Source organism: Carcharodon carcharias, chromosome 7 (assembly GCF_017639515.1).
Source record: "Carcharodon carcharias isolate sCarCar2 chromosome 7, sCarCar2.pri, whole genome shotgun sequence".
Taxonomy (NCBI): Eukaryota; Metazoa; Chordata; class Chondrichthyes; order Lamniformes; family Lamnidae; genus Carcharodon; species Carcharodon carcharias.
Window position 1 is genome coordinate 24,619,510 of NC_054473.1, and position 15,789 is coordinate 24,635,298.

Here is a 15,789-nt window from a genome sequence, read left to right on the forward strand (position 1 = left end):
AGTAGATGCTTGACTAGATTATGCAAAAGAACAAGGATTATAGAACAATCTAGAAACACTACTAGAAGTAGAAGCCCTTATGACAAGGACATTTTGTTGGCTTCCAACAAATTAGAAACTAAATTAATAAGAGAGGCAAAACAGAAAGAGTTAAATAGTTGGAAGGCATTTGGTGTCCACTCTGAAGTGCCAGAGAGGAGATAGCCAGCTTTATCACATAGATGGGTATCTGGAAAAAAGGCTAAAGCAAACGTGGTGGCTCAGGGTTTTGAAGAGCAACTTGGTGATCAAGATATTAGAGTGAACTCCCCCACGATGGGAAAGTAATCCTGAAAATTTTCTTAGCTCCAATGGCCACATATTCATGGGAATGTGGGTTGATCGATATAAATTTCAGAGAGAAGTATTTTTGAAATGTAGAGAAGAAAGCAATGTAGAAGGGAAGCTGTGGAAGTTAAACAAGTGCGTTTATGGATTGAATGATGCATTGAGGTTATGGTATTTCTTGGTTAGGTCTGTCTTACTGAAAGTAGGCTGTACTCAGCTGAAAGCAGGTTCAGCAGTGTTCTACTAGTACCAAAAAGGGAAACCTCTTTATGATGTGTGTCAATGATTTTTTATGGGTGGTTCTGTGGAATTTGAGCAATTTGTTTTTAAGATCAACGGGTAATTTGAAATTGGAAGTCGGGCTTCGGAGACCTTTAAATATATAGGTTTAGACATTAAGCAGAATAGGTCTGGAGTAATCTTGAATCAACAATCTTATCTAGAAAGTGTTACTCATATCCCAATAAGTCATGCTAGGCTATGACAGAGATGCTGTTACATCTAAAGAAAAAACAGAACAGTTAAGAAGCTTGATTGGACAGTTAAATTGACCATGCACTCAGACAAGATGCTAGTTTTGATATATTGGAACCAATTGTGATGAAACATGCTACGGTTGAGGATATTTTAAGGGCAAATAAAACATTTAAATACAGAGAAATGCACACTCAATTTCTAGCCTTGGATGACTCAAAGGACATGAAATTAATCATTTTTAGTGAAGCTTCTCATGCCAATTTTCCAGATTGGTATTTGAGTACAGCTGGTTTTATAATATTCTTGATGGGTGAAAATGGAAAATGTTGTCCCTTCGCCTGGCAAGTTTAGAAAATAAAAAGGGTGCTTAAATGTACTTTAGCTGCAGAAACACTGGCTCTTGTAGAAGCAATGGATTTGGGGTTTTACTTGTCAAATATTTTAGGAGAAATTCTGTACAAGGGGCATTCTGAGAATCATTTGTCCATTGAATGTTATCTAGATAATGGTTCCCTGTGGAGTAACGTACATTTGACAAATAGTGTGACTGAAAAAAAGTTAAGGATTGACCTTGCTAGTGTAAAAGGGATGATAGAAAAAATGCAAGTTACCAATTGTTGGATTGCTTTACAAAAAGCGGTGCTTACATAAAGAGCTTATTGGACGTCTTGTATTATAAAGTGGTGTACAGAATATGGAAACTTATTTTTTTCTCTTTCTCTTTTCAGTTTGTTTTGAAATATTGTTTGTGCATTATAAAATGTTGATATAAAGAAAAGAGTGGAATCTGTTAATGGTATTTTAATTGTGTTATTAAGGTTAAGGATATACTAGTCGAGGGCATTGATTGATTAAGTACCTTGAATACAAATAAAAAGAGACTTCTGGGACACTGGATGTATCTTCTATATATATATATATATATAATGAAAGATTTTCATGCATAAGTTTACAGTATCCTGTCCATCACACTTCAAATGTTCAGCTTGCTTTGAACACAATACATAGTCTAATACAAATTTCTGTTCAACATTGCCAAATTTGTCCTTCCTTAAATTAAATATCTTCTACTTGATTGGCTGAAATGCAAATATATTACTTCTGATTGGAATTTCAATAATTTGGTTATATAGAAAGAAAAAAATTAATTTATGGAGCAATTCTTACTTCACAATGTCCCAAAAACACTCCGCAGGAAATTAAATACTTCTGTCAGTGGACACGCAGCCCATTTGTGCACAGTAAGATCCTGCAAACAGCAATGTGATAGATATCCAGATAATTTGTTTCTTCTGCATAAATGAGGCATAAATGTTGGCCAAGTGACTACAAGGGAAAGGTGAACCAAACATAGGAACGAGAGTAGGCCATTTAACGACTTGAACCTGTTCTGCCATTCAGTGAAATCATGGCTGACCTGTGACCTAACTCCACATAAATGCCTTTGTCCCATATCCTTTGGTGCCTTTGGCTAACATACCTCTATCAATTTCAGTTTTAAAATTTATAATTTGACTCGCATCAGAACACTTTGAGAATATTTTTGTCTGCCATTTTTTTCTCAGTCACTGAAATTATTACAATTAATGTTACTAAAATAGTAATTTTAAAGAAAAATCAGATGTTTCATTAACTCTATTTCCATATTTTCTAGAACACATATTTGGGCTTCCTTGATTATAAAAAAGAAACCATTAGAAAACTTGGTATGAAGGCAAGCACATGCTCCTTTAATCCTGGTGTCTTTGTAGCTAATCTCACAGAATGGAAGCAGCAGAACATTACAGAACAGCTTGAAAAATGGATGGAAATCAATGTAGTGTAAGTTGATAATTGTTATTGTACAAGTATCTGCTTGCATAAGGCAAAACCAGTTGTATTGCAGTTTCTAGTCGTCTTGTAACCTTATTCTTGGGGTAAATGGAATATTTCATACTGTCATGTTGCTGCACCAACGTTAAGTGAATAGGCTTCTTCTGGGGATTCTAGTTGGCTAAAATCTTGGAATATACTAATATTTGTAGAACTGTGCTAATTAATTCAGTTTGAAACATTCAACATCTCATCCGAGTAGTCTCAGAATAATTTCTCAAGCAAGAAATAATATAAATTCAAGCATTTACTAACTTATAAATTTGTTATTTGTAGTTGAGTATAGAAGAAAAACCTTGGATCATTTTAAAGTATCTAAGCTAATACTCATCCACACTTCTTCCATCTCCACTCATTGCAGCCTGTAGTTAACAGATACATATCTCATACTCTGACAGGGAGAATTTATATGGTGGTGCTCTGGCCGGCAGTGTTACAACACCGCCCATGCTCTTGGTGTTCTATAAACAATACTCTTCCATTGATCCATTGTGGCATGTGAGGCATCTTGGTAAGTCTTCAGTTTGAATTAATAAATAAATAAAGACTAATATAGTTGGAATCACTAGAGCTATTATCATACATGGTAAGATGACAGCCTTCTTTGGTGCTGTAATTTTGTGATAACAATCAGAGTAATACATCACAATATTACAACTGAACAAAGATTTTGCACAAAACCTGATGATCTGCAAGCAAAATGACCTGTAGTTGATTTGTTTTACCGATTTTAAAACAAATAAAAACTCTCAGCTAATCCAAGTTCAGGCATCATAGCTGAGCACCCCAATATGAACCATTTGTGTTTATCATCCATTAAAGGAATTTTGTCCAAGGGAAACCATTTGCGCATACTGTTGAGAAAGAATAATTTTGTTTACTCAGACATTAAGCTCAAGAACATTTTAGCCCATTTGTGACTTGATAAATTAGGCCAATGCATCAACAGCCTTGCAGTTGACAATGGAGGCAGAAAGATAGCATTGGGTGCCATAAATGTGCATGGAAAAGCTGCTTACAGAAAATATTGATTATAGGTAGCATTAGAATGATTTTAAAAAGGGGCCACGTGACTATTGAAAGGATAATGATTTTAGGAGATAAGTGAACACAGTGCTCTTGATGTGGTCTAAACAGAACTTTATACAACTAGCATAACTTCCACCACTTTGTATTCCAGCTATCTGATATGAAGTCTGACATTTCATTAGCCTTTTCATTTTTTTTTTCTACCAGTCCACTAATTTTTAATGATTTCTATAAATGGACCTCTAAATCTTTATGCTTCTCCAAAGTTTCTAGCTTCTCATACGAACAAATAAATTAAGAGCAGGGGTAGGCCTTTGGCCCCTCGAGCCTGCTCCATTCAACAATATGTGGCTGACCTGATTGTGGCCTCAACTCCACATTCCACCTAACTTGATATCTTTTACTCCCTTGTTAGTCAAGAATCTATCTATCTTTGTCTTAAAAATATTCATTGACCCTGCCTCCACCACCTTCTGGGAGAGGGAGTTCCAAAGATTCGTGGTCCTCTGAAACAAATAAATTACTTCTCATCTCTGTCTTAAATGGGAGACTGCTTATTTTTTAACTGTGTCCCCTAGTTCTAGTCTCTAACACAAGGGGAAACATCCTATCGGCATCCACCCTGTAAAGTCCCCTCACAATCTTATATGTTTCAATATGATCACATCTCAATCTTTTAAACTCCACTGGATACAGGCCCAGCCTATCTAACCTTTTGTCATAAGATAACCACCCCATACCAGGTATCAGTCGAATAAACTTTGCCTGAACTGCTTCTAATGCATTCTTTCTTAAATAAAGAGATCAAAACTGCATACAGTACTCCAGATGTGGCCTCATCAACACCCTGTACAACTGTAGCAAAACATTGCTACTTTTATATTCCACTCCCCTTGCAATAAATGATGACATTCCATTTGCCTTTCTTATCACTTGCTGCACCCTGCATACAGCTTTTCCTAATTCATGCATCAGAACACCCAGATCCCTCTGTACCTCAGAGTTCTGCAGTCTTCCTCCATTTAAATAATATACTTTTCTTCTTGCCAAAGTGGACAAGTTCACATTTTCCCACATTATACTCCATCTGCCAATTTTTTTGCCCACTCACTTAACCAATCTATGGCCCTTTGCAGACTCCTCATGTCCTCTTCACAACTTACTTTCCTACCTATCTTTGTGTCATCAGCAAATTTAGCAACCATAGATTTAGTCCCTTCATCCAAGTCATTGATATAAATTGTTAATAGTTGCAGCCCCAGCATGGATCCCTCCACTTGTGACATCTTGCCAACCTGAAAGTGACCCATTTATGTCTACTCTGTTTCCTATTAACTAATCCTTTATCCATGTTAATATATTACTCCTATACCATGAGTTCTTATTTTGCGTAGTAACCTTTGATGTGGCACCTTGTCAAATGCCTTTTGGAAATCTAAGTACAGCACATCCACAGGTTCTCCACTTCCACATTGCTTGTTAGTTCCTGAAAGAGCTCCAAAAAATTAGTCAAACGTGATTTCCCTTTTCCAAAAACATGTTGACTCTGCCTGATTGCATTGAGACTTCCTAAGTGCCCTACTATAACCTCCTTAATAATAGATTCCAGCAATTTCCCTACGACAGATGTTAAGCTACTGGCCTATAGTTTGCTGCTTTCTGTCTCCCTTCTTTCTTGATTTGAGATCACACTTGCTATTTTTCAATCTGAAGGGAGCTTTCCAGAATCTAGGGAATTTTGGAAAATTAAAACCAAAGCATCTCCTATCTCAGCAAACCACTTCTTTTAAGACTCTAGAATTAAGTTCATCAGGACCTGGGGACTTGTCAGCTTTTAGTTCTAATAATTTTCTCAATACTCTTTGTTTCATGAATGTAATTGTTTTAAGTTCCTCCCTCCCTTTCACCTCCTGATTCACAATTATTTCTGGGATGTTATTTATATCCTCTACTGATTCATGTATCTGTTTTTAGCTGGCTTTCTCTTGTACTCAAATTTCTCCTTTCTTATTAATCTTCTGGTAATTTTTTGCTGTTCTTTATATTCTGTCCAATCCTCTGACCTGTCTGTCATCTTTGAGAATTATATGCTTTTTCTTTCAATTTGGTACTATCTTTAACTTCCTTAGTCAACCACGGATGCTGTGTCCTTCAATTAGTCTTTCTTTTTCACTGGAATATATCTTTTCTAAATATTCTGAAATATCTCCTCAAATGTCTGCCGCTGCATCTCTATTGACCTATCCCTTAACCTAATTTCCCAGTTCACTTTAGCCAGCTCTGTCTTCATTCTGTCATAATTGCCCTTATTTAAGTTTAAAAACTAGTCTTAGATCCACTCCTCTTTCCCTCAAGTTGAAGGTGAAATTCAGTCATATTATGATCACTGCTACCTAGGGTTGCCTCCACTATGAGGGCATTAATTAATCCTGTCTCATTACTGTTGGGGTTCCCCTTTTCCCTCAGAGACCCTTCCCACAACGAAGTTCATGACACCAGATTCACAAGTGTATGGCTTGAACAGAATGACTGGCAAGTCAGGTTTCTTCTGATAATTCACAATTGCTTTATTGAATCGCCCACAACCCCACAGTACAAAACCCCAAAATTTAAAACAATGGTACCAGGGAATTGCCAATACCTGCCATTTGTTAATGCAATCAAGCAGTCTGATTACAATCCCAATACAATGGCACCAAGGACATATCATCAATACAATACACTAAAATGTTAAATGCTAAAATGTGCTGCTCTAAGAAACTGAACTGTAAACATTCTATGAGCTCATCATCCATGCCACCTTTACCAATGTGATTTGTGCAATCGACAGTAGATTAAAATGACCCATAATTGGCGCCTTACCTTTATCACAAAGATCCCATTATTTCTTCCTGTATACCATGTTCCACTGCGTTGTTACTGTTAAGAGGGCCTATAAACCACTCCCACAAGCGACTTCATAATTTTACTATTTCTCATCTCTATCCAAACTGATTCTACATCTTGATCTCCAGGGTTAAGGTAATCTCTCTATTGTACAATGTCATCCTTAATTAACAAAGCTACCCCTCCACCTTTCCTAGCTTCCTGTCCTTCATAAATGTCATATACCCTTAAATTTTCAGGTCCCAGTTTATGTCATCCCGCAGTCATGTCTCTATAATGGCTATCAGATCATTTATATATATTTCTATTTGTGCTGTCAATTCAGCTGATTTGTTACAAATGCTACGTGCATTCGAATACAGAGCCCTTACTTCTATCATTTTACTATTTTTGTAACCTCTAGCCTTGTCTGCTGAAGCACCCTTAGGTTTGTACACTGTCTTTTCCTGCCACCCTCTGATCATCTTTTCTCTTATTCCTACTTTGCTCTCTTGCCTTGTCTTCTCTATTTAATTTATCGCATATTCCCAAACTTGATCCTTTGCCCCTACTATTCAGTTTAAAGGCCCCTCTACCGCCCTAGTTATATGACTTGCCTGAATACTTGTCCCAACACAGTTCAGGTGAAAAGCATCCCAGTGGTATAGCTTCCACTTTCCCAAGTACTGGTGCCAGTTCCCCACAAATTGAAACCATTTTCTCCTACACCAATCTTTGGGCCACAATATTTAACTCTCTAATCAGATTTACCCTGTGCTAATTTGCTCATGGCTGAGGCAGTAATCCAAAGATTATTACCTTTGAGGTTCTGCTTTTTAAATTTTAATAGCTGCTCACACTCCCTCAGCAGAAACTCTTCCCTAGTTCTACATGCCCTCTCACGGCATGTTCTTCTCCAGCCCAGAGCAGATGCCCTGAACCTTGGTACCGAGATGGCAACACAGCCATCTGGACTCCCATTTTTGCCTGCAGAAAACAATGAAAATCCCCCTCACTATGCTGTTCCCAACTACTACCACATTCTTATTAACTCCCTCGGCTTGAATAGCTTCCTATACCACCGTGCCTTGGTCAGTTTGTTCATCCACCCTGAAACCGCTGCTTTCATCCATACAAGCTGCAAGAATCTCGAACAAAAACAGAATTACCTGGAAAAACTCAGCAGGTCTGGCAGCATCGGCGGAGAAGAAAAGAGTTGACGTTTCGAGTCTTCATGACCCTTCAGCAGAACTGGGTGAATCCAAGGAGAGGGGTGAAATATAAGCTGGTTTAAGGTGGGGGGTGGCGGGGTTTGGTGGGGGGAGAGAAGTGGAGGGGGGTGGTGTGGTTGTAGGGACAAGCAAGCAGTGATAGGAGCAGATAATCAAAAGATGTCACAGACAAAAGAACAAAAGAACACAGGTGTTGAAGTTGGTGATATTATCTAAACGAATGTGCTAATTAAGAATGGATAGCTCACCCCCACCCCCACTAGAGCTATACCTTGAGTGCCCTACCATCCATTCTTAAGGGGTATGTCACTGCCAGGTGTGTCCAGGTAACTTTCCCCTCCCTGATGCATCGTAGTGTCTGCAGTTTGGCCTCCAGCTCAATGACTCTGAGCCAAATCTCCTCAAGCCACAGATATTTGGTGTAGAAACGTTTGTCCTAGATCACCCAGATGTCCAGGAACAGCCCAAATTCTGCAGTCGCAACACATCACCTGCTCTGCCATCCTATTATGTGTTAATTCATTTATTTTGAATATAATTAATAAAGAATGCTACTCCAAATAAACTTTACTACTGCTAGTAAACCTTACTGCAACCAATAAAACCTTACAATTACTAATAAGGATGGCTTTTGAAGGTAAACGAGCAAATATTCACTTACCAATCACTTATCTGTTTTCTTATGATGTCACGTTTTGATTTCTCTGAGAATGCAGATGCTTCAGTCTGGAGCCACAGACTGGATTGGATTAGATTGCTCTTCTTGGTGATGGTTATTGCCTCTGGGTCCTCTTTTTGCCCACTCTTCTAGGCGGTGGTTACTGCCTCTGGGTCCTCTTTTCACCCGCTCTTCCAGGTGATGATTACTACTTCCAGGTCCTCTTCTCCTTACCCCGCTCTCACGAATTAGAAAATATTCTCATCTATCATGGGCCTCAATTGGAAGTTCTTGCACTTCCCGTTGGACTTCAACTGTTAGATTTGCTTCTTAATCTATCAATTTTCCTTTGCAACTTTCTGCTGCAATCTACAGTACTTACTGTGATACCTAACATTAGTGTCGTCAATAAAATTTGATATATGGTTCGCTATTCCTTCAAAATCATTTATATAGTAACTTGAAAGCTGAGGCCCAGTACAGATCCCCGAGGGACACACTATTTACCCCCTAACATTTACATAACATTAGAGTTACACAGTTGAAACAGTCTCCCAAAAAAACTATAAAAATCCAATAATATTACCCCAAAGCAAAACTGCTGTTACTTTAATAAAGGAATCCCACATGACTGCTTAATTGCTTCGACTCTGCTGTGGAAGTCCAAGAATGTTCAGAAAGCAAACTGCTTTCTGAAACAAAGACTTTTCTGGTTTGACTGGATGGCGGTTTCAGGTTTCACACCTTCTCTCAGCACAGAGCTGGTCTCAGGCCATCTTCCCCACACAGCCATCCATCTCAGCTCAATATCTTTTCTGAAATATCCTTTCCCTTTTTCATTTCAGATTTCATTGTCCTCAGTATCTCTTTGAACTCAACTTTTCTAAAATAATGCAAATTTTTAAAATCCAACCTATTTACTTGTAAATCCAACTTCACCATAGCTTCTCATAACAAATGCATGCATCTAGCGCCTATACCCTTTTATCTTTCAACTGCTGCAAACAAGCTGTCTCTACTCACCTTCCCCAAGATTAATTAATCATGGATAGACACATACAGAGATATGCATCCTTCTTTACAGAATACCACCATATATAAATAACATCCATCTTCACACCATTGTGAATGAATTTTGTTTGAACCTTTATGTTGAAGTGCATTTCTCCTTACCTGGCATACACAGTTCTGCTTCCTTGCAATGTCTTACATATTTTATTAAAATTTGCTACAATGGACCTCATGTTATAAGGGTGGGGCTCCATTATATAATCAGTCTGATGAGATTAAGTTTTTTCTGCAGTGTCCAAGCAAGTACAGATATTTGTGCACTAACTCATTTCGCCAGACCAAGTATGCTATTGGCAAAAGGTTTGGGTGCAGATTAGGATGACCATTTTATTGACTAAAGGTCCAGTGGATACGTGATGTAGGGAGATCTTATAGTGGAAGTGTTTGATTCTTTTAAAGAAAGATTGCATTCACTGTAATCCTAACTTTTAAATAAAAACTATATAAACAAACAGAAAAATCCATAATTTCTGTTTTCAATTAGCTGAGATGTCTCTTATCAGAGGATTGTAGTTTATAAAATGCACAAACCATACAGCAACTAGCGTTTTTCTAGTAATTAAAATAAAATGGTCACTTCATTGCTTTGGGCTTGTTTACATTCAAAGTGAATATAATTACAATTCATCATAATCAATGTGGGTAAGCTTACTGTATCACAATGTATTTATTTTTTCGAGATTATTTTTTGATTCCACTAATGTATCGTTTTGTTCTATAGGGTCTAATGCTGGTACCAGATATTCATCGCATTTTATTAAAGCTGCCAAGTTGCTGCACTGGAACGGAAGATTCAAACCCTGGGGTCGTACCTCTTCTTACAGTGATATTTGGGATAGGTGGTACATTCCAGACCCTACTGGAAAGTTCCACCCAGTACGTCGACATGTAGAGGAGGAGGATGCTCATTAGAAGAAAACATAAATGTGACTTCTAAATCATTAACTTAGCATTTGTACACGACTGCCACCACTCAGGAATTTGTAATTCATTTCAATCTAAGTGTGCATTCATATTGTTTCAATTTTTAGCTTGATTTTTTAAATGCACAATGAACAAGGTCGCTGACCATAATACTGTGGGAAAATTGAGGATTTTTAGTAATTCCTGGCTCTCGTAATTTTAGCTGTTCAAATCCTGTGTAAGCCTGTACTAAATAAGCACCACAGGCTAAATGTTTTAACCCAGGTAAGAGTACACTACATTTGTACTGTTATTCTTTTTATTCGTAAACTAATTTTCATTTGATCTCTGAACTAAGTAAGTTCTAAAAATGTAACAAAATATCTTGAACGGCATTGTCCAGATGGCATTTTTTTCTTCAAAAGAGATATTAAGTCAGAAGCAATTTATGACGGAATAGTTCCAATACTAGTTCTTGGTGCAGATTTCTAATTGTATTAGAAATTTGCATTCTTGAAGCTTAATAATGCATTTACACGATAACTGCAACACAAATGAAGACTTCAACAAGAACTGACATTGCTTCACTAAATTTGTGTAAATGCTTAATATCATTTGCTAAGTAATTGATTGCATTACAGTTTGAACATTAAGACACTTAAACAGAAAAAATGTGAATTTGATTATCAAGTTTTCAAATATTTCAAAGTGAGTGTTTCAAAGAGAGTGCTAATGAGGAAGAGTATTAACAGAAACTCGCAAGGAAGATCATGCTAAATTGCCTTTCGGTTTCTAAATTCTTATTTGTTCAGCTCCTTAGGTTAGGCAAGAACCTCTGTTGCTATGTTGGTGTTTCAAGGGCTGTTTAAAAATGGAAAAGGATGTTATTATAGAGTCTCAATGTTGGCAATATTATTAAATTTTCCCTTATTTTGTATTAATTATTAATTAGTTAATAATATTAGTTTTCTTATCTATATTAATAATTAAGGTCCTAAAAGGGGTTTGATGGGGTTGGAGTAAAGTATCTAAAATAAATATCTATTTAAACCCCCATTATGGGCTCGCACTATACCTATACCACAAAAAGAAAATATAAAACTTGTTTCATCAGTAATGTTAATTTTTCAACCCTGAAATGGGCAGTTGAATTGAGCTGTTTATTGGAACACTACAATAGATATATAGAAACTAGCCATTCCACTCTTCCAAGATCTCAATTTAGCCAGTTTCACCTCCCTTCTAATGCCACAACAGTATTTACCCAGCCAATAGATCACACCAGATGAGTATACAGAAGCAAAGTGCTACAAAAATGAAACCTGAAATAAAACAGAAAATGCTGTGAATACTCAGCAGGTCAGGCAGCATCTGTGGAGAGAAAAACAGTTAACTTTTTAGGAATGTGACGCCTCATCACAAAGTTCTGATAATAGGTCACAAACCTGAGAAAATCATGCTTTAGAATCATGCTTTGTAAGGGAATTAAACCACATATGAAATTTTGCAGCTTTAACACATCTGTATGACCTCAAATGCCATAGTTTATGGACTCTTAAGTGAACCTATGTAATCTTAGCTTGTATATTTGCTTGTAACAAACAAATTAGGAACAGAAATAGGCCACTCGAGCCTGCTCCACCACTCAATAAGATCATGGCTAATCTGATTGTAACCTCAACTCCACATTCCCACCTACCCTCGATAACCCTTCACCCCCTTGCTTATCAAAAATCTATCTAGCTTTGCCTTAAAAATATTCAAAGACTCTGCTCCTACCGTCTTTTGCGGAAGAGAGTTCCAAAGACTCTACTCTCTGAGTGAAAAACTTTCTCCTCATCTCTTAAATGGGCGACCCATTATTTTTAAACAGTGACCCCTATTTCTAGATTCTCCCACAAGAGGAAACATCCTTTTCACATCCAACCTGTCAAGACCCCACCCCCCCTTATGTTTCAATCAAGTCGCCTCTTACTCTTCTAAACTCCAGCAGATACAGCCTAGCCTGGCCAACCTTCCCTCATGAGAACCCTCCCATTCCAGCTATTAGTCTAGTAAAAGCAAAGAACTGCGGATGCTGGAAATCCAAAACAAAAATAAAAATACCTGGAAAAACTCAGCAGGTCTGGCAGCATCTGCGGAGAGGAACACAGTTAACGTTTTGAGTCCGTATGATTCTTCAACAATTTACTTAGTTCTGTTAAAAGAGTCATACGGACTTGAAACGTTAACTGTGTTCCTCTCCACAGATGCTGCCAGACTTGCTGAGTTTTTCCAGATATTGGTCTGGTAAAGCTTCTCTGAACCTTTCTTAAATGAGACCCAATACTGTACACAGTACTCCAGATGTGGTCTCACCAATGCCCTCTATAACTGAAGCATAACCTCTCTACTTTTATATTTTATTCCCCTTACAATAAACAATAACATTCTATTAGCTTTCCTAATTACTTTCTGTACCTGCATGCTCTTTTGTGATTCATGCACTAGGACACCCAGATCCCTCTGCATCTCAAGAGCTCTGCAGTCTCTCGCCATTTAGATTATGTTTTTTAATTCTTTCTGCCAAAGTGGACAATTTCACATTTTCCCACATTATACTCCATTTGCCAAATCTCTGCCCACTCACTTAACCTATCTTTATCCCCTTGTATCCTAATGTTTTCTTCATAACTTACTTTCCTACCTTTGTGTCATCAGCAAATTTAGGAACCATACCTTCAGTCCCTTCATCCAAGTTATTTATGTAAATGATGAGGTCCCAGCACTGATCCCTGTGGCACACCATTCGTTACATCTTGCCAACCAGAAAATGACCCATTTATGCCTATTTTGCTTCCTGGTAACTAACCAATCTTCCATCTATGCCAATGTTACCCCCTCCACCATAAGCTTTTATTTTCCACAAAAACCTTTGATGTGGCAACTTATCAAATGCCTTCTGGAAATCTAAGTACAGGACATCCACCAGTTCCCCTTTATCCACAGTACTTCCCACTCTCAAAAGCATGTTGACTCTGCTTGATTACGTTGAATTTATCTAAGTGCTTTGCTGTAATGTCTTTAATAATAGCTTGACATTTTCCCTATGACAGATGTTAAGCTAACTAGCCTGTACTTTCTTGCTTTGTTTCCTTCCCTTTTTGAATAAAGGAGTTACATTTGATATTTTCCAATCTAATGAAACCTTCCCCAAAATTAAGAGATTTTGAAAAAATAAAACCAACACATCAACTTTCTCACTAGCCACTTAGTCCCTAGGATGAGGTCCATTAGGACTTGTAATTAAGTTTTCTTAAGTTCCTCCCTTGCTTCCATTTCCTGATTTACAGCTATTTATGGGATGTTACTTGTATCCTTTATAATGAAGGCCAGTGCAAAATACCTGTTCAATTCATCTGCCTTCTCATTTTTCCATTAAAGATTCCTCAGATTTTCTAAAGAACCAACACCCTTTGTTCACTTTTTAAAATATCTATAGAAACTGTTTTTATATTTCTAATTAGCTTTCTCTCATGCTCTAATTTTCCGCTTCTCATTAATCTTTTAGTCACTCTTTGCTGTTTTTTATATTCTGTCCAATCTCCTGACCTGCCAACTATCCTTGTGCAATTTGGAACTCCTTGGAACTGTACTGAACTAGTCAAAACCAGTACATAGCTGAGGTGGTGTCTGAATGTGTGATTATTTCCCTTGTTATGAGCCTTGGCTAGACCCTCAAGAGTATTGGTGAGCTCCATTAGGGACCAATATGTTTTGTTTAAAATTTAAGGCATGTGCTCAGTGAAGAAAGCCACAAGATTCCAAACTTCAAGGTCAGAAGGATAAAACAATTTACAATATCCAACATTCAGGATAAGCACGAGGTACATGTGAATTAGCAAGCCAACTGAACACAATAAATGGCAGATGTGACCAACACAGAGTCCATGGATTTATCAACAACCCATCCAGATGTCAGCAGTCAACCAACCTTACTGAAACTGTCTCTCTCTCAAGAGGGATTCCAATCTTCACTTTTGAAGATCTCGTATTGGAATTCTCTAAGTCATTCCAACTCAGACAGCTTCAACACCAGCCCACCTCGCAGGGCTTCAATCTCATCTCCCAAGATTCTATTCCCAGGGTTTCAAGTCTACACTCAAAACACCAATTCACAGGCACAACTTCAGATCTTTGGTTATGCTGAGAACACTGTTGCTCGAAAGTGGTACCTTTTGCCCCCATGGCCTGCAGCTGGAGTCACCAACCTTGTTGGATCTTCCAGTCTTCTCTCCACTTCACTTAAAGCCAGCTACCCAGGGCCCTTTTTTTAAAAATTGGACCTCTTTCTCTGCTCATCTTCGTCCTTAACTGGGACCTATTTCTGTCCCTATCTCTTTCCCTTACCTGGCTCTTCCTTCAGGGATCTCTGCCTGGGATGCTTCTGGTATTGGCATGCCTGACCCATATTTTTCACACCATTTTCCTTTTTCTTAATGCAGAGATGGGCTAGATCTGTCCTGAACCCAAAGAGCTTAAAAGATCAGAACTGTGCGTATGCAGCCTGCATATGCACGTAAAGTCTGAGGTCTGGCGTGAGTTCAATTTCCTGACCTCAGAGCTTAACAAGTATTGTTTTCGTAACACCCTTAGGAATGTTATTGATTAGTTACCAGATGGCAGTGGCCAATTAAAAATCAATTATATGCCCTGTTACCTGGTCAGTTGGCTCAAATGGTTTATAAAGGAGGGAACTAATTAACCATTTTGGGTATAAAAAAGGAGGCCGAAACCATGTTTGTTGCAGTGGAGAGGAGAACAATCCAAATGGAAGGATTGCCCCTACTCTGGATCAGAGAACCAGAAGTCTAAGCATATTACAAAAGTTCATAGAAGCTACAGAAGTCTGCAAGACGAATGCAGTCCAGGTTTTTATGCAGTTATCCATAGCCAAAATGGGAAGTATAACCTGTTAAACAGGGCAGTAATTAACAGTTTATATCACTTTATGCTTAATAAATCTTTCCATTTTGCTATAATTTAGTTGGTCTTGCTGTCGATTTATCGTGCCTGAATTCCTTACAATGGTTAATTCAGTTTTTCTCTCCAGCTTCTGCCCGAGTTGCTAAGTATTTCCAGCAGTTTTTATTCCAGCTGTATGTTAGATATGGAAAATGGTGAAATCCAGAGCACATTGCTGATCCCTTTGTTTTGACTTGTTAAATTTTCCAGATTTTGACCCTATGTATTCAATGTGAATTTTGCTGTTGCTACTTTTAAGAGAATTGCTCATAGAAACTAGGAGCAGTCGGCCATTCAGCACTGAGCCTGCTCAACTAAGCAACTAGATTATAGCAGATCTTCGATCTCTAT

At 37.8% G+C, this 15,789-nt stretch overlaps 1 protein-coding gene across 2 annotated transcripts in view; it reads left to right on the forward strand.

Annotated features, from left to right (window-relative positions):
• glt8d1 (glycosyltransferase 8 domain containing 1) overlaps positions 1-11,490 on the forward strand; it is a 37,605-nt gene extending 26,115 nt beyond the window's left edge. For both annotated transcript variants that reach the window (XM_041192721.1, XM_041192722.1), the window contains exons 8-10: positions 2,459-2,625; positions 3,075-3,187; positions 10,253-11,490. In XM_041192721.1, coding sequence (XP_041048655.1) covers positions 2,459-2,625; positions 3,075-3,187; positions 10,253-10,443 — 471 coding nt within the window. In that variant the 3' untranslated portion in view covers positions 10,444-11,490. The remainder of the gene's footprint in view (positions 1-2,458; positions 2,626-3,074; positions 3,188-10,252) is intronic.
• Positions 11,491-15,789: the final 4,299 nt, after the last annotated feature.